Consider the following 24,695-nt stretch of genomic DNA (forward strand, 5'->3'; position numbering starts at 1 on the left):
TACAAGTGTGTTATACATCTAGTATTGTTCAGAGAGATTCTCATCCTATCTCTGGGTTACACCTTCATGGAGTCACCAGAAAGGATGGGAGGATATTAAAAATCAATTTCAGTACTTGCATGACAAAGGCGGTCAGAGAAATCTCTGCTGTTAACACCACTTACCAGCTCTATTGCAAATATTCCACGATGGTAGTCTGTATGGAGTAGTAGAAGTATAGAACACACTGACATCCTGAGGTGCCAAGAACTCCACGAATTTGGCATTTTTAAAATAACCCCTCTTGCAGCGGAGAATTGAAGTAGCTTGCTCAGAGATGTACAAAATCTTCCCAGTAATCAAAGAAACAGCTACAGCAAACATATCCTAAAACCAAAAAAAATCTCACATTTAGCAACATTCAAGTGTTCTTCTAAGAAAGACATATTAAGATACTGAAGCATGAATAAACTCAAAAATGAAGTAAAAACTGTTGAAAGGTATCTACTTAGTGAACAATAAAATACAGTCTCCTTATCAAGTAGATACAAACAGTACACTTTCTGAATTATGCAATAAGAGTAATATAGCAGGTTATAAGCTCTAAATATTACTGCTTACACATTTATGATGCAGGAAGAATTTACTGATTAAGAATTAAAGAGCTTCCAGCTCTAAAAGTTCACATTTACTTAGTGCTTGTTATAGGCCTATTTTAATACTTGTACAACTCAGCTGTTTTGTGAAAGACTGCTTATGTTAGCCTGCCCATCTGCTGCAAAATTAAGAAGTGCTCTAAACCACTTGGAGAAACAATGAGTAAATAGATGGGGGGGGGAAGTCCCACACAACCACACACACACTCCACTTGTATCCTTTTGCATTGTTTTCTTCTTGACACAGAAGAGCTTCCTGCGTCACAACCTCTAGTGCTCTACCCACAAGCTTAAGAGGTGTCGTCAAAACACTGGTTTCACAAACTCAAATGCTCCAGATCAACTGAACAACGTTTATGGTATTTGGCTGAAGTTCTCACTTGTACTCTAGACCTATTTATTTTACCTTGTGGGCAACCTTTGCTATTCATGAACACAACAAATCCCACCTACTTCAAGCTAGGGAACATTCTCCATCATGCTGTTATCTTACCAATTTCATAACTTCATATGTCCAGGCAGAGGCATGAGGAAAAAAATGTAATAGTGGGAGGTAGTTTACTAAGTTTAGAGGTAGTTATTTTTTATGACCACTTAAAACATCCACGAAACACTGGGACCACAGAAAATAACAGTAATAATAAAATTAGACTATCATTTTACTGATAAAAAGTATGCTGATCATCTTAGCTGCTCTTGTCTCATTAGGACAGCACAGTATCACAATGGATGCTGAGGTACATCATACCATTAATCTTTGAGCACAAGGTATAATTCAGAGGCCCAAGAAATCTAGACTTATTATTTCCAACCTGACAGAAGGAAAACACTTTGCTCCAAGTACTACTGCCGAAGTCTGAAAAGGTTCAGAATGTCTACTCAGCATCCCCTAGAAGGCAAAAGCCAACTTCAGCTCATTAGCCTAGCTACCAATTCTTACCTTGTGGAGAAGAAAATAGGAAGAAAAAAAAAGGTGGAGAATGCCTGAGAATTCCCATTCTAGAAACCATTTTCTATGCACACTGCAGAGTTGAGGCACCATACTCACCGCATTTTTCATTATGTACTCTGAGGTTATAGTCTCAACTTCCTCCACTGTGTATGACGACACATTCAGTCCAGCAGGCTGGGATTCATTAATCATCAACAACTGGTAATACTCCTCATTGGCTACAGGAGAACATTAAACAGCTTACATTCAGAACCTCATCAATAAACATGCAGCTCGGAGAGAGCGAACAGCCAAAAGCTTTCATGGCGTAAGCACAGAACGGTCAGTAGGGAGAACCGGGTGCTGCCCCAAATTAGCTCTTCCTCAGTAACCCAAATACATTCACCCATTTCAAGATATCCATATGTGTCATCACATATTGTGCTCTGTTTGGCAGTTCAAATAGCATGAAATAGAAAATTCATTTGAAAACGCTTGACCAACTCAACAAAATCTCAGTAAAACCTAGAGAGTCCCTTTAGCTCCCCAAGAAACAAAAGTTTACAGAGCTAACAAATAGGAACACCATGCAAACATCTCTTCAGAGGTTATCAAACCTAATGAACTCAGCTCTACAAAGACAACCACATTTAGATTCCAACTTCAAAGTGTTTCTTTTATCTAGGTTAGTATTTTGTAGGTAGTAGCATACTTGATTACCTTTAACTTGTTTAATGCTTTTGAGGGCGTATTTCAATGTCGTTAGGACACTAGATTTGCCTTTAATTCTCTTTTCAGAAGGAAGGTGAGCTTTTAGCTCTTGTAAAGTTTTCAGCAATTCCTTTTGTGTTTTGGCTTTAGTGGATTGCTCACTACTGCAAGATTAAAGACAGAAAAACATAGTATCATTTGGATGCTTGAAGTGTCACATCATCCTCATAGAAGCCCAAACATACACTGTCACTTGCCATGTACAGCTAGACACATTAACTTTTCCAGCATTAGTATCAACATTCAGAACTTAATAATTCTTAGCTTAGCTAGAATAGTTTAAAATGAAAGCTTTACCACCACCTGAAGTCTTATTGTAAAGTGTACTCTGTAGGTGCAACAGAACATATACCCAAACACCAGAACTTTTTTTTTTGCCAGTCTCCCTCCTCCCTTTTTAGTGGCATTTTCCTTAGTTACTTTTAAATTCAAACTCATAGAAATGTTCATGGACTTCAAAGGAGACAAGCAGGAGGTCCATTCAAGTCTTCACCTCCTGTTTGAGCAGGTTCTCATAAGAAAGGTCCCTGAAAAGGGAATGGCAGTGGAAGAGCATCAAGTTAAAACAAATGGAGAAATCCTTGGAACAATGTATCCCAGTTAACCATGGCAATACATTAAATAAGGCAAGGAAACTCGACTAAATGCAGGGTAAGGAATCAGGAGGTTGGAGACAAACTGCATTCACATTCCTCGGGTGCATGTTCAGAAATGTTGTCTTAGCATAGGTCAAACTGCAGAGACCTTCCAGCACTGGCAGAAATCCCTAATAATTATTGCCTGCCTTTGCAGTTCCTGATCTTTCCCCATTATTAAGAGGTGATGACAAAAATCAAAAAGGAAGAGAAAAAGGAGGGAAGGGGAGGATAAGAAAGATGGATGACAGGTGGGTAGGAAGCAGTTAAAATGAAAAAATAAAAATCACTTTGTCTTTCTCCTTCATTTCTTTAAAGCTAATCAGTCACAACAATTAAGAGGATCCTGGAGCTCTTCTTAAACCTTCCTGAACATAAAACTCTTTCTCATCAAAAGGAAGGTCTTCTCTTACCACCTGATTGTCAAGCCTCTAAGAAGGTGACCTAAGAATCACTGTAGAAAGAACAGTCTTGGCACCTGCATCGCCCTGTCTGAAGTGCTCAATAGAGCAGCTTCAGCTTCCAGGGGACTTTCAAGAGCATTTCTGGACAGCTACCTGGGAAGTCTGTAAAGCATTCCAGGTATATCGATCACCTGACAGGTGTTGGGTGCGTTTCACCACACATGCTTGGACAGTGATAAAGCTGCCTCACGCTAGGGAGCACACATTGTTTTCCACAGCACACAGTGATGCGAGCAGGAACGCAGCATTCACTTAATCAGTGGTCATTTTGTACTGAGAAATAACAGCACAGGGCAAGACAAAAGAGCAGAGCACCCTCTTGGGAACCATTATGTTCAGGCTGTGCATTAATTCACATTTACCACATGGCTTGACAGTCTGGACTGATGCAATCAAACTGGGCCTTGTTAATATAGGAAGCCTCTATTGATGGCAATAGGGAAGAAAAGGAAAAGATGATGAAGTAACTGAACATACTGCTGGTTTTGTACTCCCAGGAGCATGCTTCACGACAGCGTCAGACTCTTGCAAGAGAGGAAACCTTTCCAAACTAGCTGACAGCAGCAGCAAATACAGAAGACAGGCCTCCCTGGAAAATGTTACACAACTCAAAAGTGTTTTTCCAAAGATGAGTAGCATCAGGCACAGCAGCCAACCACAGGGAAGGTGTGACTCAGAGGACAGAACAAGCAATTCCATAGAGATACGAGGATCTTTCCACTTTGCTTTACGTGGACAGTGAATTGGAACAGCACCCACAGGTGCTAAACTAAGTGGTTGGTGCTGATTTTGACTCAAAGACTGCCGAGCCTTGCATTCAATGACTAAACTTGCAGTTTATAATCTTCTCTTAGTCTTTTCTTTAAAGATCATTCTCCATCTATCTTCAGTCTCTCATTCACAAAAAAGATAATCAGGTTCTGCTCTGTAACCCTCTAGCACTGCACCTGACAGCTGGGGAAGACACTGTACCATCTGGATTCCTATTTCTGAACAAAGAGCTCTTACTGAAATTCATAATAAAGAGGCATAGGAAAACCAGAAATAAGTAACTCTCAAAAACTCTTGGGTTTAAGAAAGTGGAATCAGTAGGAAAGGAAGATTAAGAAATGCCTCTGGTTCACTCTGTCTTTCGTAGCAAGGAACATGAGCTGCAGAACACAATTTCCAATTGAAAATACAGCATGGAACAAGATCTCCAGGTGCCTACAAGGCAGACAGAAAATAAGTTCAGTAAGCACCAAATGGTGCAAAGGAGTAATTCTAATTTACCACTTCTCTGAGAACTGCATTAGATAGAAACACTTTCAGGTAGGTACATGTATATGGAGGTCTTAACATCAGTATGATATAGCCAGATAGCTCTGATCTGCCCAGGATCAGGTTTTATTCTCCTGATCTGAAGATGACTTTATGAAAACCCAACAAATAGAGCAGGGGACTCTGAAGTTTCCAGATTTGAGCTTTCAATGACATCAGGTTTCTCAAGGCTATCAGGGTCAGAAGCAGAGTTCATAAAGAGGGACTCCTGCAGCTGATGTTGGTTTATCCTCACAGACTTGAGGCTTGAATCCTGGTGAATGGAACGCAGAAGAGGTAGATGGTATGGCTGCTGGACATCAGAATACATCCAATTCAATGGGTGAATTCTGATGTTAAAACTCTAATAGGCTGTCCCCAAGCAAGGGCTTCAGATTATATTCTGAAGAGCAGAAAATGGAAAGAAAAGCTTCAAAAAAACCACTGAAGCAATATTCAAAGTGAACCACAGAAAGAAAATTACAGATTTAAGCTACCAAATCAAAACAAAGTAAGACGACTTGGAAGGTTATCACACAACTTGCAGGGAATGGCAAGAAAAAACACCCAAACCTCTAAGTCAACCAAGTGGTTAATAGGACATGCTACTGATTATGGTCAGGAAGAGAATCAACAATTGGATTTCTTGCGTACCCCTTCCAAGTTCAGTCAGAGCAAACCAAAAAATCCCCCAAACAATACCATTCCATTTCCAGCATAAGATACATGCAAATTATTGAAAATATATGCACATTAATTTACCTGCATCCACTGCTAGACTGATTGTGTTCAGAGTTTGCAATCATCAGACTAAATGCATTTGAGCTTGAACTAGAGCAAGAAAGATAGAAAGAGATTAATGTTAGTAACCCTAGCAAATAACCTGTAACTTAACTTCAGCTTTGTATTTTCCTATGACTGACAGGCTATCAAGAAAAAAATAAATTCCAGAGCCTTCCACCTGGTACAGCAGGTAAAAACCACAGCTGTTACACATCTAAGAAGGTTCATCTTACCACAGCTTTGTTCTGTATGCTAAGCACAGTTGCATGCTTATACGTAGATACAGATTGACACCTTCTGATGCACAATTCAAGTAGCTGGTTTGCAAGAAAAGATATAAATAAGGCTAAATTCATAATGATGATAAGGAAAATTAAAATTAAGCTGGCCTCACAAAACTCCAGAGACCTTCTCTTTATAAATTATAGTATAATACACATTTATTAACTCAGCTTCAACACTTTCTGTCATAGTTGTTATCCAGAAATTAGTCTTTCGTGACAAAAAGTGAAGTTTACTTAATACTAACTACTACCTTTTATGACAGTCTGAAGATTCCATGAGCATTGCTGAATCTTTCCCATTTTCATCAGACTCGTGGCCGTGCGAATCCTGCCCGCTCGAGTAGTTTTCATTTGTGTCATTTCCACTGAAGTCATTTCCACTGGATCCACTGCTCATTTCAATATCTTCCTGAAGAACTTCATGAGAGTGTTCAGGCTTTGTCTGAATTTCAGAATCTTCAGCAATCATCTGCCCATGGTTATTTGCAAGTCCAGAATAATCACTCATTTTCTGTTGCTCTTTTAAAGAGAATGATGAAGAAATGTTGTCACTGATACCAGGCTGCTGCTCAGGGTTCTGCTCCTCAGTGCTAGAGTAGAACCCCCTGAACTTGATAGAGTCCATGGGACACTCATTAGAAACACTGCCAAGATCAAGAGCAAATCAAGCCATATTCAGAATTTTCTCTCTGTACAAATTCTGTTTGGAAGTACAGACCCACAGATCTGAGAAGGAAGGGAAGGAAGAAAAATAATTATGTTTTTGTTTGCCACTGCTAGCAAACTGGAAATCTCACTGATTGATGAAATTAAAAATGGTTAATACATCCAGCATTCCAACAGTGAAAAGCTGAAGTTAAACATAATTGCAAACCTAATGGTGTTTTATAATGGAAAAGAGAAAGTGGAATGTGTGTGAAAAACTCCTTCAAAGTTTAAACATTCACTTGCTTTCTGGTCTCCTACTTAATACTCTACATTTAACTGCCTGGGTTTGGACAATAGCTGTTACATTTTTCAGTGAAACCATTTTCCTGGCTTCCAGTTCACCCTGACTTTAAAAAAAACTCCTTTCATTCATCAGATGATTCCTTATTTGGTTTGAAGGTTGTCTGGATTTTTTTAATACATAGTTTTTAAGACTGGTTTCAACCTTTTTACCAATTCTTTCATTTCTTTTTTTCATACAAGAGCCATGCAGGTAGTTAGACCAAACATACAGCTCATACAAACCCACCTATTTATCAATAAAAATGATAAAGACACAAGCCTAAGAATAATTTTATCTGCTGATTACCACTACATTGGAGGGGGAGCAATCTTCATTGTTCAGAAAAGCAGGCTTAAAAGAAAACAAATCTCTGCTTTTAAAGGAAATTCTAAGGCACCGGGCTCAAAAATCAATGTTCACAAGACTCTTCAGTACAGAGAATAATACTGAAGAGTCATCAAAGCAGAAGTACTAGAGAGCAGTTGAACTTTATGAGTAAAATGAAGTTATTTCATCTGACTCACTTCCATCTATTTCAGCAACTCAGAGAAACAATACAGCAAAACCATGAAGTAAGATTCTCTGAACAATGCAATTCATCGTCAGGAAAAAAATAAAGGTTGTTTTTAAAACAGAACCATGTCTGTTCCTTCCTCTTTGTTCCCTTAAAATACCCAGGATTACTATTGTTGGCTAATATACCTCTGATTAGAATAGCATGGAAAAAATATGCAACTAAGTTTTGCCAACATTAACTGCAGCAGCTTTCTTTTAAAGACAAATATATACAAATATAAGTCTGTAACAGAAAACATTAACTTAGTGCTTATTTAAAACAAGCTATGATTCAACTCCCCTCCTCCCCCTCCAAAAAAGTATTGAAGCTATTTTCTTACCCTCCTAATTGCTGTTTTTCCAGACATTTTACATTTAGTTTCAATTTTTTCAGAAGAAAATGCTACTCCTCTCCTTGTTTGGCCAAAGTAATATGCAAGATATCTGTTTTCATTTGAAAAAGGAAGTGTAGTTTAAGGACATTCATTTAAGCTATCAGTAATGGTATATATGAATATAAATAAGTATTTTTTTTCTCTTTATGAGATTATTCACTCTTTGACATTGTAATAACTTTAAAAGCCCCTTTGGGTAGAATATATTACAGCAACCTTTCACTTCTGCACATATTCACTTCAGGTACTCTGGTCCATACAAAATTGACATCAGCTGATGCTGTTGCACTGAACAGTAGTATGCAGGCAGTAAATCAGACTTCTGGAGCTCTAAGCTTTTTTCTAGACTACGACTTCTGACAACTTACGTAACTGGAACATGCAATAAAAGACTATTTACTGTCAGATGAAACTGTACAATTATTTCACAACAGCACAAACTCTGGGTGTCAATGATTAACTACATCAGACAGTTCAACTTCCATTTAATCTTTCTGGTAGACAAAGCTCACACTTCCACTTGCCTCACTTAGCTAAGCATTTTAATGAGGTTTTGCCCCTGAATTTTACACCATTCTCACCACTCATGCTCCTAATGAGCTCGACTGGTTACTGTTACCTATGTCGCCATCTGTGGTGCCATGGCACAGGACTAACCACAACGGAAGACATCAAGGGGCTCAGGGAAGCCACCCACAGAAGGTGCTACTGGGAGTACTTGTACGGACAGCACATAAGACAAACCTCCTGCTACTGCAAAGGTAAGGAGCACTTTATAAACACATGAATTCTCACCCAGGAAATGCTCTTAGCAATACCTCAAGTACCACAGAAATCAGATCATGTCTGGTGAAATACCTGAGCTTACTCTCAAGAAGCCATTTCTCCTGCATCATCTGCACTGTTATTTCTAAGAGAGCACTGATGTTGTATGAGTTCTATAGAGGATTCAGTGAGTAAAGGTATTTCAGCAAATTCAGCTAGCAAGAGGAAAGATTTCTCCTTTCTCTGTGAAGGTTAAAGCTATTCTTGGAAGATGACCTACAGTGTTTTGTCCACTTCAAATAAATACCCACATCAAAATGACACAAACTATCCCTACTACAATGGAACTGAAGCTTTTGGAAAAAAGACAACCCTGGCATCACCTGAAAAGGAGGTCTGACGTGCAGGAATATAAGGCGAGATCACACATCCCTCATGCTATATTCTGTGCCTGAAGCAGGGTTATCCTCCTATCTTCCTGACCAAATGGTACCTAGGAAGAGCTTTAGATGCAAGAGGGGACACTATTGCAAATAACTGAAACACCACCAACTAGTAATTAACTGTGTTACATGATTTCTTTGAAGCAGGGAGAAAAGCTCTCAAAAACCCCAAACCAACAAGTTGGAGCTGCTATACTAAAACCTCTTTCAGAAAACTATGAATTGCTATTGGTAGGTTTAAAAGCATGAACTACCAGGAGACAGACCTATTGTAGCCCATATAAGGAAAATTTGGCTATTTATGGGCTATTTTTGTGCAAAGACTGTACCACAGCTTTCCTACCCTGAATGCAGCAAACATTGTATGCTTCAGTCCTCGAGCATGAGAAACTGATCCTGCATTCTGAAGCCAAAGAATATTACACATGCTGTAATATTTTCAGCCTTCAGAACTGCACACAAACACTTTTTGGCACAACCTTTCCTTGGAAAATCAGTTTACCAAAGTCTTTTCTGTAATCTTTGGACGTTTAAGAGTCAATGGAATTGTGCCATAATTAGCATACAGAGTCTTCCATCTTGAAATTATGAGCTGTTAAATCACAAGTAATTTTTTCCTATCTCTAAATATCATCTATCATCTCATCTCCTTCCTTCTTTCCCTGATACTTAGGCTAGCTTGTCAGTTATCTGTAGGAAACTTCAGCAGTGCTTCTTTAGGAAGGAGAGAACATACAAGTGACAGAGTAACTTTTAACAGACTTCTGTGCCTCTCAGGACAAGAGTTGAAAACCTTGGAATCTTAACTGTCATTCAGTTACTCAAAGTTATTTTTAAGCAATGAGCACAAATGAAGAGAAAAGTAATAGGTCATCTGAAGGTACCACCTGAACTTTCTTCCTCTTGAAACGTGTCAAAAACTTGTGCTTAAGTTGTGTCACTTCTAACTCTTAATTAGCAACATGCCAGATGTTCTGCAGCTCTGCCCATGGTACCTTTTCAATTCCTATATAACTACATTGCAGTGACTACAATTTGGAGGCCAAAGACAAATTAGTACCCCAGTAATGCAGAAGATGCAAGTTTGACCTTTTTAAAAAGTATTAGTCAAGAATCAGCTCAACACCTTGAGTGAAATGGTATCCTGAGATAGGTCCAGAAGATCGATGCCACTGAAAGTCAAGTCTTTCTTTCAGAAAGACACATACCAAAGTAATACAGGAAGAACAAATAAGAAGAAACATGAAAACCCACTGAAACCCCAGAAGCTCCTTATGAGACTTCCAAGAGCTCCTGGGCAAAGAAGAGGAATGCTTCCAAAACAAAAACCTGTATTATAACTAGGAAGCCAAGATCCCTCAGAGTAGCAGCATTAACATATGCCATGAGTTGGGAGATATTTTTTCAGATTGGAATGACTGAAAAGAAGAACAGACTGGTAATTATCCTACACCATGCTCTGTGCCTGTAATTTTACATGAGAAGTGATGCATCTGACTACATTTTGCCCTCAGACAGAGGATGACCTTAAGTGGAATATCTGCATGCATACACAAGCACCGCGCAAGCGCTTCTGGAGCACAAAGGGTCAGTCGTCCCAGAGAGATGAATGAATGTTGAAACTAAGCTCAGTTGAAATGCCATCATAAATTGTGCATATTCATCCCAACTACTAGCTTGAATAAATTTGCAATCAACTCCCAAACAGGAATGAAAAGGTAAAAGCTAACAGGCTTTCCCAGTCTGAGGTTCTCTCCTGGTACCCCAGTTTGAAGAAGGCAACTGCATCTCTTACCAAGTTCACTTCACAAAAACATTCTAAATCTCTTCTAGACAGAGCAAACCTCCCAGACTGCCCTGGCAGAGACTCGAAATATGGAAGATTCAGATGGCAACACAACTGCACGAGGACAAATGTAGGCATTAAGAAGCCACCTCAGATGTACAGAAAGGGTCTCAACTATTCATTAGCTGCAGTGCCTTTGTTATCCTGTATACAGACAATGGAAGCAGCCTGGACCTTAGCAACCCCAGAAATACACACTGAAGTATCTATGGGCAAACACTTGAAATGCTTGAGTGATTTTATGCTTCCTAAAAATCCTCCTAAGACAGACTGTAGAACACCAAGGAGGCAAATTTCCTCTGAAATTATGGCATTTAAACAAATATAATAATCAGATCTTGTTTCAGTGAGGTGTGGTTACAGATTTTTCCAGATTTCTTTCACACAGCATTATTGTGCCTAGCACCAGCATTTAAAGAATGAAAACCTAAAACTCCAAAATTATTTCATTTGAGAACTGAGCAAGTGGCAAAGATCTGAAGAACTGAGTCTAAATTTGCAACTCCTGTGAACTTACCAATATTCCAAACCAAGGCAAGAGGCACACCAGTTTGTGACTACACTTTTAAGTATGTGACTATTTAGGGGCTCCATACGAGACAGTCAGGACTCAATATTACTGAAGACCTTACCAACAAGAAGAGGTTTTGGATGATTGCTTTGCAAAATGGTAGAAGTTTTCTTGTTTGCATGACAAATAACCAGCAGGGCTTTAACCCCATCATGCAAGTTTAGAGAAAATTGGAAATTAACATCTACAACAAATGCATCCTCCCTGTGCAATTAGACACTAATTAAATGATTGGTAGTACCAAAACGTTAGGAAACAAATGTTGAAAAACAAGTAATAACCCAAGAAGCACCAATACAACTTCACCAGCAGCAATACTGAGTGCTTCAGATCTTTGTGGCAAGGGACAGAACAGAGTGCTTTCATTGGGGTACTTTTTAGGAAGGTGGAAGAAAGAAAGTTTCCTTGATTTCCTGCAAGACTTTTTGAACTAAAAGAGGGAACTTTTTAAACAGATTCCTCATCCTAATATAAAGAACAAAGCTTCTTTATGATGCCTTCTCTGAACAAGAAATGAGGTGTATATCAATGTTTTACTTCTATCAAAAGAAACATCTACAATGACAGCACAAATGCTTCCATAAAACCGGAACTTCACAGCATTTGTTTCATAATTTGTTGATAAGGATTTGCCTTCCAGTTCAAGAGACTCCTGAAGGGAAGATTGGTTTTAAATTAAACCTACTACTATCTTTATAAAGGTGATCACTGCCTGCAGCTGGCTCTTTGGAATGAGGGAACCGATCAGGAACCTTAGTCCAGAGTCATCCAAGTGCCGCCCTGAATTTATAGCAGCACCAGTACAGAAAAAGGTCAGCATAAACACCAGGACAGGACCCTTAAATCCACAGCAAGGATGCTTCAACCAAATTGTTTCCTCAGTGAAGAAATTCTGAATTTAAAAACAGGTATGGTTTCAGGCTAAAACTGTTTTACCTCCAAATAATGTAGTTTCCAGTATATATATTAAAAGAGTAGTTCTGAATGAGTATATATACGACTGAAAACACAGTTCTAAGATAAAACACACACAGAACAAGGTATTTTCTGAATAAGCTCTAAGGGGGCAGGAGAGGAAGCATCTTTCTACTAACATGAAACACAATAATTATGCTTGTTTCTTACCTGTTTTTTCTATGAAAAGCTGGTAAAAGTGTTTATCAAGCTCCCTCTCAGCTAGCATCAAAAGCATGAAGTGACTAGGTCCAGAGTCTCCCACATGCATTTAATCCTTGTCTCATCCTCTTCTACTGGAAATCTTTGACCATAACAAGAGTCCGGACACCTCTATAACTATAAAATATAAAAGAAATACCTGGGCCCCCCAACAGTGTCCTCTTCAAACAGATACCAGAGAGATGCTCACAGTTATGCCATGCCTATGCAGATAAATGTTGGTTAAACATGAAACTGTCATCCAGCAGAAGAATCAGATACAAATTTGCATTTTAAACACTTCTGGTCTAAAATAAGGTCTTACAGAGTTCTTAAACAACAGAATCTTCTACACTAAATAAAATAACCCTTCTGTTCAGCTATCAGCATGGTATCATACTATGTACATGCGTAGTATGTACATAGTCTGCACAGGCTGACACAGGCAGTTAGAACAAAGAGCCAACCTCTCCAGTAGATAAAATGCCTGACGTATACTCAACAGGAGCACCGACTGCTGAAGAACTTTGGTCAAAATACAGTTTTAACACCCAAACTAAACTCATCTACATTCCCATAGGCTTGGTATGAGCATCAAATAGTTTACTAGGCAGTTATAAAATGTCAATTCACAGAATCACTGAATGTTTGAGGGCAAAAGGGACCTATGAGAGTCATCTGTTCAGACAGTCACCTAAAAGCAGGCTGCCCAGGACCACCTTCATGTGACTTCTATATATCTCTAAGGATGGAGATCCCACAGCCACTGTTCCACTTGCTCAACCTCACAATTAAAAAAGAAAAGAGTGTAAAGTGTCTCCTTATATTCAGAGGTCTGTACTAACATGGTTACTCTGCCTAATAAAAATTTTCCAAGCACACTAGGAATTGCAGCAGGAAAAGCAAAATTTGAAAGCTCCTCTCTTAAACCAAGTCTGCTGGGACACACTACTGCCATGTAACACAGAAACAGCAGAATAAAAACCTGAAGTTCAGAAGATCAACATTTGCGTGGCAAACAATTACATCACTTTAAGTGAGCTGAATATGCAGAAGGAATGCTTGGAAGCGTGTTCAAATCCCAAGCTAACCATTTTGGAAGACAGCCCATGTTAACATGCCTTAATTTAAAATGCTGCACGTCTACCAACTGCTAAAAGTACATTTGTGTTGGCCAGAGTTAAGGAAGAAATTATTCACAATACTCCATTCTGCACAAGGTTGCAAAGCTGATACAAGTTCTACAAGTCCTGGATTACGACAAAAATCTGCACACATTGATTCTTTAAATGCTTTTCATCTGTCTTAATCATAAATTGACTAAAAAATTATAAGCTCTCTATCTGTAACCACAAAAGGTGTTAGAAACTGCTGTATCTGTAGCCTACTTGCAGATTTTGCAATTTTTAGCTAGGACACTAAAAAGGTGGAATATCTTTACAAAATATATCTATTTTACTTTAAAGGCAGGCCTTCCAACTCCCTCACACTAACTCATCTGCCTGTACCCTCTATTTCCTTAATGGAGTTAAGTTTCTATCTTTTTCACTAATCAATACCTACAAGAAACTAGGCACGAGGTCCTGCCTGACTACTTATGAAGTGACATAGTTCTTCACTAGCTTGATTAGCTATGAAAAAGTCATGCTGGAGGTAAAGGTTTAATGGAATCTAGGTTTGAAGAGAGTATTTGCATTACCAGTATGTACTATTTTAATTTGCTATCATATTTGCTTCATCTACGTAATGCATTTAGGAAGACATTAAGTAAAAACAGTCCTTGTAAACTACTTACAATTCTCATTAGAAGCCTTTCTACAATTCAATTAAAAGCTAAGACAAACCTATGCCAAGAAGTTTATTTTACTGAAAGTAACCACAAGTTGTTCAGACCAGGCATTTTATCAGTTTGAGTAAGTTGCAGGCAGTTTAATTTAACCTTCTGTTTTCTATTACTTATCAGGGAAAATCTACAGGTGACTGAGTACATCCAAATCCCAAAGAACTAGAGGAGTTCATCCATGTATGGAATCCCAAGAAGGTCTCTTCCACAGAAGGACATCTGATTTCATCAGGATACAAGAAATACAGAATGTGTGACAACATTTCCTTCAGTACCAAGATGAACTTTTCTATGATTAGAACAGAATGAACCACCTGCTTTAGGGAACACACCTGTATTACAGGATCTCAACCACGGTCACTTTCTGCAGACGACTGAAGTCACTCCTGCAGCACTGAAAAGAGAATATTGTCAGTTTTGACAATCTATCCTGATCACATTTTGTAGTCACAGAAAAACAGCATTTTTCTTTTTTTCAATCATTTAGACTAATTTGACCCTATAATATTAATCTTCAAAATCTGGCACAATTGCATCTATACTGCAATATGACAGTGCAATTACCCTTCCCCTTCCTGCCTTGGACCAATGCTGTCCTTTCATCGAACAGCATCACCATTTGGCTAAGTGGTCTTTGCATCACAGATGACACTCCACCCTTCTCTTTTGAACACCCAGGAGTTTTCTTTTTCTGCTTCAATTGCCATAAACTTTTCTTCATGTTCAAAATACTCCCATAATTCTGATTGCCTATTTTGCTTTCTTGATCCACCACACATCCTAATCAAATTTAATATGCTTTGTCATCAGATTCTCACATACCAAAGGCAACATTTTTGTTTCTCCCCTTAAGCATATTGATTATCAGAGTAACACTAGGTACTTCAGCTTTTTTACCCCAAGATATTCAGTGTCATTAGGATTTCTTAGAACTGCAAGAGCAATCAAGAGAGTGGAAGTTATTGACAAACTTCTTCACAGCAAATCATCAAGATGCAGTACTTGATGCTGGGCACTAAATTTCAGTTTCCTGAAGATTTAGAGGGGCTGCATCATTTTCCTGTGCTCCGTAACTTGTACAAGAGGTCTTTTTCAGCATTCTGCCATTACAGCTCAGAGGAAGAACACAAACCAGCAATGAAAAAAAAGTAAGACTCAGAAGGAACTGGTATTATAAACCACTTTCCTGGGACAACATAAGATGCTCACCTTAGTGAATATACTAATCACAATCTTTCCAAATATGAAAGCATCACCACGTTCCTGTTAAAAACAAGAACAAAACACCATTTTACAAGAAAGCTAAAACATCATTTTAAACATAAGTTGAGTCCATTCTGTAATGCAACAGAACTCCAAGCATGCAAAACATGTGCTCCTCAGACGAAGAACAGATAAAAAGACTAGACATAGAGAATTACAGGAAAGTTTATGGATAAAAAAATACTTACATTCCTATAACCTACCTTCTAAGTTGGTTCTTCAGCAACACAGAGTAACTATTTATTGCATTCTGTTGCCCTTATAAACATAAGAAATCTCCCAAAATTCCATTCATTATCTTTATTTATTGCTAAAACGATGTTTGGATAACACAAATACCAACAGTGTACTTCAAAGACCAACCATTCACTCATTTGAGAATATCCTAGCTGAAGAATGAGTACTATCAAGTATAAAATTTGGGATCATATATTTGAATTGGAATGTTTTTTTCAACAGATTACAAGCTTAAAACATTACATCACCAAAACACAAATTCCTAGCTTTATCAGATGAAAAGCTCACTAGGTTGAATTAACTCTCTAGAGAAAGTATTGACATTGTGACTAAGACTAGTTCCACATTCCAAAAAACAAGCATGCCTTCTTACAGCAAAAGCTGTTCCTGGCTTACTGAAACGTACATGTCTTTTATGTATACCCATTCAAAAAGAAAACAAGAAAAAAAACACACATAAAGAAGTTCCCTCAACTATGCCCCAAAAGGCTAAAGAGGGGGAAAAAAATCCCTCAGCACTGAAGTGATGGTTCCTCAATGGATCAAAGCTTATCACACCAGTCACTTCTATTCCTGAAGCACCCACAGCACCATTATTATTTTCTTTTGGCTTTAAAGCATCTTTTTCTCCCCATGGAGTAACCAAAAGCACAAAGCCTGAGGTAACAAAACAACACAAAGTCAACTCTGCTTTTTTATAACCAGTACAGTACCAGCACATTGTTGAACTCAACAAGTTCACCTCCATGAGGTAGCATTGCTGTGCTAATAGTGATAACTCTCAGATATTTGCGTGTCAACTCTTGGGCTTTTTGACTGAAGTAACAGAAATTATGTATTTGAGGAAGTATTGTAACAGGCAGGAGGGAAAAACTATCACATTCCACTATTCAGTCATACATTTCCCCTTTATTATAGGAAAAACTAGATCTTAACTATCTAGAACACCGTATTTCCCCTTTAGTATTTGTTGGCACCTCTATTAAGATGTGTATTTGCATGTCTATTGCTCCCCCACCTTAAAAAGGGGCAGAATTTCACCAAGGGGTAGTACATTTACAAAATGTTCCAGCCTAATACTGCTCTTTAGACATTGCTGTAGTTCATATTCAGTTGAAGATTCCAATAAGAATTAAAGACCTGTTCTAGAAGACTCTATGCCAAATAAATTCTCTGTTACTAATATGGGCCCCACTGCATGCTAATGCACTTCATGAAGTGTGGTGACATAACTACTTGTCCTGTGAGTGGGATGAATTAGGATTGAGAAATAAGAGCTCAAGCCACTGAGGAACCCATGATCAAGAAGTAATTGAAAGCAAAGCAGTGCTTTATACACTGAAGATCTTTGCACAATTACATAAACATAAAAGTACATGTAATAAGGTCCAGCACACACACACACGCAAAAGGCAGCAAGCTACAAAATCTGCAAGGAGTAAAGATAGGATTAAAAAAAAAGAAGTGGTGAGGATGTCCAGTACATGCTGCCTCCCTAAGCTTCAATTACAGAAAATTGCAGGTATTACTTAACACTGAAGTGGCTCTGTTTTAGGACAGAATGTTTGAAAGGCAGTATAGCTTTGGTTCTGGGTTTTAAAAGCCAGTTCTACTTTTGAAAATCACCTACAGAATAGCTAAAGATTTCCTAGTATCCAAAAGAAAAAATGAAGTGGCAAGAGTTGCCATGGCACACTTGAAACCAGCTGTAAACAAAACCCCAAAGTCTTTCCCAGACAATTTGATGCACAAATGAACTCTCTTTCCCACTATTACACCCTTTCAGGATTAACATTGGTACAGCTTGCACTGAACTTCTGCAGCCAGCTGACACAACCTGAAGAATGACCTCATACTCTTTCCCCAAGAAACATGCCCTCTGTGTTATTTCAGTCCACTCTTAAACAGTACATTGAACTTCTATCCCTTCATCATCCCAAATAAAGTTTTATTTTCTATTGTAAAAAGAATTAAGGACAGATACAACTCTAAATTACCATTTTCCTATCTCAAGGAAAGTAGGTTTTTCTCAATTCACTGTATCCTATAGGCAAAGTTGTGTAAATAAGGCTACCAAAACCAGTCAGAAGGTTCCCTTAGGGCTACCAAATGCTACTTCAGCAGCAGCTAAAAGCATCTGGATGAGTTTTTTTCTTGGTCTTAAAATACCTTTCACACACACAAAATGTTCTCATAACCTCACTTGCACATGCTCTTCAGAACCACTGCCTTTGCATGAGAGTGACTACACTGCTGCTGTCCCTCTGGAACTCCCCAAGATCAAGAGAGGGGCAAGTAAGAGGACTCTGTAATGGACTGACACAGGTCCAGTGCAGGCATTCAGGCATAAAAACCACTTCAAAAATAACCTTAGAAACATGAAATGGAAGCACAGAAGCCTGACCTGCTCAGATTCCAGCACTGCTGGCAGGCAGAGCACAAGCAGGCTGCACAAGCATGCCTGGCGATCTAAGCCATTTACTGGCGTACCAGATCACTGTGCATATGCTCAGGCATGTGGATTACCATGTGTTCAAGTGCCTCCATACTACAATCTGCTTGCTGGCTCACTGTCAGCATGAGCAAAACACTCACTGAAGCGTAGCTGCAGAGCCTCTCCCCAGACTTACCCAACCCACCGGACCCTTCCTCATTTTTGGTCTCTTTTGCTGTATTGAACTTCAAAGTGGCCTGGGGCTACCAGAAATCCCAGCAACAGGACACGCTTCATAGGTCAATGGTTTTATTTTTGATTGCTGCCTCATCTTTTCCCACACCCTTTAAACATACTTCACCAAAGGAAGCATCTCACCTGTAGTTAAAAAGAAATGACCTCTCAAAAATCCCACTACGTGTCCAAAGGTAGAATTGTTCCTTACTAACCAACAAGCAAGCTTTACTATCAACAACACACGTGACATTAATAGTTGAGACCCCACTTCAAGGCAGCAGTTAAAGCAGGAGAGGGAGCAAACCTTGTACACTGGACAGAAAACAGCATTTTTTTCATCCAACCTCATCAATATCCAAAAGCCCAAGTCAAAGCCCTTCAGAGTAATAAAACTTTATCACAAAGAATAATGCAGGTACTAACTGACCCATTTGCTGCTTGATGCTTGACAAGCCAGAATAATAAATATTCAAACAGTTTAAAACTTGCATAACAGGGATAGAATTGGATGTGGAAAGCATGAATGCAGCTAGACAATCCACTTAAACTCTACAATCCACCATCCTCATAGAAGAATTCTAGGCCAGGCAACCAAAACTGGACATGAAAATTCCTTTTCTGCAGCACCTGATCATCTAGTAATTATGATGTGGCAACATTATTAGTATAATGCAGCATCTATAGGACATTCATGCCAAACCTTGCACAACATCTCACTAAGAACATGATGTTCCCTTTTAACATAGGCCAACCATAGCAACCCTATATAATATAGTACAGTCGATCTAGACTGGCGATAACTTACCTGTTCTACTGCCTACTGGTAATCTACTTGCTTTTAAATCACACCAAAAATCTCACTCCACAGGAACTTGTTCATGTGTTTATGATATAAAGGGTTAAAAAAGGTTTTTCTCCTGTGGTAAAGGACATTCTAATACTGTAAAGATGCAAGAGAAATAGGGGTGTGGCAAGAACCCAGGTGAAAGAAAATTGGTTTATCAATCTGTATCTAAAGCAAACATTTCCTGGTCATAACAAAGTCTGAGGTGGAAGAAAAATCCAGAACTCTACTTCCAGTCACTTTCCCCATTTCATTCTATTCTCATACTATAGCTAAATGCCATCAAAATCTCACTTTACTCAAAAAACCATGATTCTTCATAAAGAGAAATTTACTACTATAAAAATGTATTGTCCAGGGACAAGCTCCACTAGGTTTGTTTGATAAACTGAGTTGTTACATACTTTAATCATATGCCTAGGGCAGGGGCGGGGAGTGGGCAAGTAAGACATTATGCCAAGAACTACCACAACATGCTGTCTCTCTAATGCCTTTCTGCAGAAATCCAAAAGGAGAAGGACTGCACAGATCTTCACAGTGTTCATTTGCTAAATGCAGAAAGCCTAAAATAAGTCCTACTAAAGGAGAAAACAGTCCTGCAAAAACACACTCTTTGTGGATCATAAATGAAACCACAAAACTTGCTGAATCTGAAGAAAGTGTGCAAAAGCCAAAATCCTGCTTTCATGCCTTTACATTCTGGACATAGGTTAAGTTGAGCTACTCTCTACTTACTCACAGCATAGGCCATGCTCTTTCACCGAACAGAGTTGGAACACTTAAGCCAACTACCCAACTAATGTATTCTCCCTACTATCTTGAAACAAACTACTTAAACAGCCAAAGCCCTACTAAAAGTAAAAGGTACTACCTTTATATTTTCCCCCTAAAGTGCCTCTCTTTTCCACCATGTCTTACTAGAGGGGTGAGCAACCTCCTCATCCCAGCACAAGGCCTCCACACTTTCGGACAGTGCTAGCCACGTGGCTAACAGCAAGCACTGGATGAAGCAAGGACATGGTCCAGTTCTCCAGTGAAACTCCCTCACCTTGCAGAAATAATGCAAGTTGCAGTAGGAAAGCTCACAAGAACATGCAAACACACACAAGCATAAGCAACAAGGAACTTGATGCTACAGTACAGTACAACAGTGTGGGCATTCTCCCTAACACCAATCAAATTCTAGGCCCTGCTCCCAAATTTTGTGTTCTAGAGCTGCTGTGTAAAGTGCATAAACAGCCCTGTGCCCAAGGACACATACACACACTGAAGCACTCTAGAAGGTAGGGCAAGCCTGAGCTTCCAGCTTAATGCCCTCAAACCATCTAGTATACAAGATGAGGCCACACCTTACAGGCCTTAGCTGTCAACTTGACACCCTGAAGTTTTATCAACAACACTACATTTATTGAAAATAAACATTTTCATTCAGGTCGATACTCCCCACGGCTATGGTTGTGATGAGCTCAGATTCCAATGGGACAACAAGCAGTTTTGATGAACACCAACTAACAGTATCTGCAATAACCGCTGCGTTTAATCAACACTGGCAACGCCAAAGTTCCTCACTGTACTGTATCAGGTTTTTATGTCACTTTTGACTTGAACAGACAATCTTACCACTAGAATCATTACAGGACTTACATATTTAAAAGTAAATGGGAACAGGTGAAAGTGGTAGCTATTCAGTCTCAGATGCACAAGGCTCTAAGCCTCAGACTTATGTTTGGAAAAAAAAAGACTTACATTTTACAGCCTAAACCCTAAACCCAACGTGTTTCATCAGAATCCTTCACATGCACTGCCTCAGCCAAGTCACCGTTTTAATGGAATATAATCTCAAATTGCTTGTTCCCAAGTACCTCACACTGATCTTCTCGGGAGGCTTTTTAAGCTCTTGTAGTACTCAGAGAAATGCTGTAACCTATCCGAATCTATCACAAAAATCAGTTGTGAAGTGTCACTGTAACCACACTGCTCATCTATTTGCATGAAACTGTACTTACATAAACTGTTTTGTAATCACGCATGTAATAGCATGCAACTCATGTTAACAGCAACACAAACACACGGTTCTCAAGGAACAAAGTGTCCTTGCAACTATAGGCAACAACAACAAAGGAATCCACAGCACCTGTTGCCTAATCTACCTGTAGCTCACGCAAGCCGGCGGCGCGCTGAGATTCTCTAACTTGCTGCCACATCATTCCCCACGTGAAAAAAAGCTACCCAGACAGATGGCTACAGCGCTCTCCCCTCACAGCGGGGCGGCGGAGGGCGAGGCCTCGCTCCTGGCTCAGCGTGCCGGACCCCACGCTCGTTTGCTCGGTCCAAGCCCCGACGCTGACCTCTCACACTTGCAGCCGCAGCCCGCGCCTCACCACCACGGCCGCCAGGGCGGAGCCCCGGGGCAGCACCGAGAGACCAGCCCCGCCGGAGATACTTGGCCCCTCGCCGGCCCCGGGGCGGAGAAATCACAGCTGCCTCGCTGCGCTCCTCCTTCTCCTCCACACCGGCCGGACCGCTGCTCCTTCCCGCTCTAAGGCGGGCGCCACCCGCCCCTCGGAGCCTCCAGCTGCCGCCCCGGCGCGAGGTGGGAAGGAGTCAGTCTGTGCCTCACACCCCCGTCGCTACTCCATTCCCGTCCGAGAAGAGCGCACTCCGGAACCCCCACTCCGTGGTCCTGACCGAGGAGGTTATCAGCGCTGCTGCCCCTTCTCCAGCTACCGTCTGAGAAGGAGGTGGCCGTGGTACGGCCGCGTCTCGGAGTCCCCAGCTCCCGTCGTGGCTCGAGTTAGGGCAGAAGGCATATCTCTGTCCCCCACCCCCAGCTGCCCCCGTTCCAGTCCAAAATGGGCGAGTGCAGTATCACACCCACTCCTGAGACTCCCACCCCACGCCCCGGCCCGAAGAATGAGTCAACGCGGGCGCCCCCGTTGTGCTCCGAGATGGCGGAGCGTGTCACACCCGAGCCCCTAGTCCACAGGGATCCCCACTCGCCTTTTGCCCGGTGGGAGTTTCGGCCGGACCCCCGCGGAACCGCCCGCCCCGTCCTGTCTCCTCGGCAACGGGAGAGCCCCAGCGCGCGGGGGTTACGTAACCTCGGCCCAGCGGGCGCGGGAGGAGGGGAAAGCCCCTCTGCCCCCCGCCGCTGCCGTCCACCGCCCCCTCCGTCCACCACCCACCTGCCCGTGGGGCACCCAGAGCTCCGGCCGGTCGCGGGGAGAGCGCCCAGTAGAGCCCGACTCACCGCGCACACCACGTCCACCCAGCTCGGCGCAGCCCGGCACCGACTTCATACAGGCAGAAACGTGACTGAGCGCGGAGCGCCCGCCCCGCCCGCGCGGCCATTGGCTGCAGGCGGGTGACGTCAGCCGGGGACAAGGGCGGGGCCGGGCGGCGCTCCTCTCCCATTGGCGGCGCCGGACGCCGCTCATTTTACATAAGCCTCACGTGTGGCACCATGTTTCCACCGGCAGCCACGATCGCCTCCGAGCCTGCCCCTCCCCCCTCCGCCCCCCCTCCCTCGTCGCGGACGCGTCTCTGCGAGCCTACCGGAGCACGCGCAACCGGTGCCAGGTATCACGGTGCCTCACGCCGCTGCTGCTCCGATTCTTTCCGCCTCTGCTAACTCTCCGCCGCCGAGCCGAGGGGCCGAGGAGGGCAGAGGTTACTCTAGTCCGGAGGGAAAGCGGGTCTGCCCCGCCCCCTCGGAGCCGCCCGTGACGTCGGCGCGCGCGCGCCCGCCCGCTGGGTCGGCGCGCGGGAGGCCGTTGGCGGCCGGGGCGCGCGCGCTGAGGCCCGGCGGCGCGCGCGGCCCGACCGGCAGTGACCCGTGCGCGCGCTCGGCGCGGCTGAGAGGCTCGGCGAAGGGCGGAAGGCGCCGCCCGGTAGCGACGCGCTCCACTCTCGGCCGCCTGGCCAGCGAGGGGCGGCGGGGCCGCCCCGCGGGAGCGATCCGGGCGGATCAGGAAGAGCTCTCGCCCCTCCGGCAGGGAAAGGCCGCGCTGGAAGAGACTCCCGTGAGCTGCCGCTAACGGCACGGCGGAGCTCCGAGCTGAGGGGAAAAGGAAATCATCCGGGAGAGCCTGGCGCTCCCGGTGAGACGGTGTGAGTGCGCTGCTCTTGGTGCGGAGATGGCAGCTGAAGCCGTCGGCGATGCCGCACCCGGGCCAGCCAAAGGCCTGGCGGAGGCTCGGTTGGCTTACATAAGGAGCAGCTCCCGTGTCTCGTTTCGCGGTGCTGCCGCCCGCGCGCCGTGCACGCCCTGGCGTTTCGAAACTGGCCTGTGCTGTGCGCTAAGCGGAGTGCGGGGCTGGGAGCGGCCGGCGCCTTTCTCCGGCGCCCCCCGGTTAGCCTCAGTTTGAAGAAGTACAAATACAGTTTAACTAAGAGTTTCCAAGGCATGAAAAGTGTCTCCTGTTCTCTTGTGGATAACTAATTTCTGGTACACTTCTTTGATCCCATTCCAAATGTACAAGAAGAAAGTTTGCAAGTTGGCACATTTATACAAAAAAAGAAAAATTAAATCGCTGTCCCTTCTACTTAGACAAAGCTTTTGGGAAGTGTTGTCACTTCCATCTCTCGTTAAAAAAGAGCCTTAAAGAATTCTGTGACATCAGTCACACAGCCTTTTGCTCAGGCCCCTGCGGCCCTCCCAAAGCGTGGTGGAAAAGAAGCTGAGGTTTGGGTTGCTACAGTTCAGCAGTAAGATTATCCAGTGTTAGATAGTCCAAGATGTGTGGCACGGCTGTAGTCACATCTTCCGAGGCTATGCTGTGATGCATTCTGAACTTCATTTACCTTAGTAGTCAGAGGAGGCTACGTTAAGAAGGAGCCGGGAGTGTGCCGAAGTTTGCTCTGCGAGTCTTCCTGTGAGCACGTCAGTCTGACATAACATTTTCACACTGACTGCATGCATGCAATTGCACCCTAGGATGCAGCACGGTGCAGAGCCATAAGGGCTTCCACTGTGTCTGCAAAATGAGGTTAATGCCGATTCCCTCCCTCACTGTGGTGTTAGGGATAAGTACATTAGGAGCAGTGATATTTAAGCTATGACTGTTACAGAAACAGCCTGTGAATAAAGTACTGTGGAGTATTTAACTCCTGGAGAGGAAAGGGGGTGGGCAGCGGAAGCATTAGGACCAGATTCTGCAACTGGATTTGTTGCGGTGCACAAGTCAGCTTATCAGGATCCCATTCTTAGTTTGCTTTTCTCTGAGGAGTCTAATTTAAAGACTAATCCTAATTAGACATTCTCTGTGTAGTTTGATCAACTTACTGACGCTGTTAGGACTTCACACCCAAAATT

The 24,695-nt window shown here is 42.0% G+C and overlaps 1 protein-coding gene across 15 annotated transcripts in view; it reads right to left on the reverse strand.

Moving 5' to 3' along the window:
• The window catches only part of PER2 (period circadian regulator 2), a 46,727-nt gene extending 23,621 nt beyond the window's left edge, over positions 1–23,106 (reverse strand). Inside the window, exons 1-10 of one of the 15 annotated variants that reach the window (XM_064165413.1) lie at positions 22,937–23,106; positions 15,576–15,629; positions 14,699–14,760; positions 12,684–14,585; positions 7,690–7,792; positions 6,054–6,528; positions 5,498–5,566; positions 2,287–2,441; positions 1,684–1,805; positions 165–366 (exon numbers count right to left, since the gene is read on the reverse strand). In XM_064165413.1, coding sequence (XP_064021483.1) covers positions 165–366; positions 1,684–1,805; positions 2,287–2,441; positions 5,498–5,566; positions 6,054–6,427 — 922 coding nt within the window. In that variant the 5' untranslated portion in view covers positions 6,428–6,528; positions 7,690–7,792; positions 12,684–14,585; ... (1 more) ...; positions 15,576–15,629; positions 22,937–23,106. Of the gene's footprint in view, positions 1–164; positions 367–1,683; positions 1,806–2,286; positions 2,442–5,497; positions 5,567–6,053; positions 6,529–7,689; positions 7,891–12,493; positions 12,656–12,683; positions 14,586–14,698; positions 14,761–15,575; positions 15,630–22,566; positions 22,716–22,936 lie in introns of those variants that run through there. The other 14 variants (XM_064165415.1, XM_064165421.1, XM_064165425.1 and 11 more) reach the window with 14 other exon arrangements.
• Between the last annotated feature and the right edge of the window lie 1,589 nt (positions 23,107–24,695).

This window comes from Pogoniulus pusillus, chromosome 26 (genome assembly GCF_015220805.1).
Source record: "Pogoniulus pusillus isolate bPogPus1 chromosome 26, bPogPus1.pri, whole genome shotgun sequence".
Taxonomy (NCBI): domain Eukaryota; kingdom Metazoa; phylum Chordata; class Aves; order Piciformes; family Lybiidae; genus Pogoniulus; species Pogoniulus pusillus.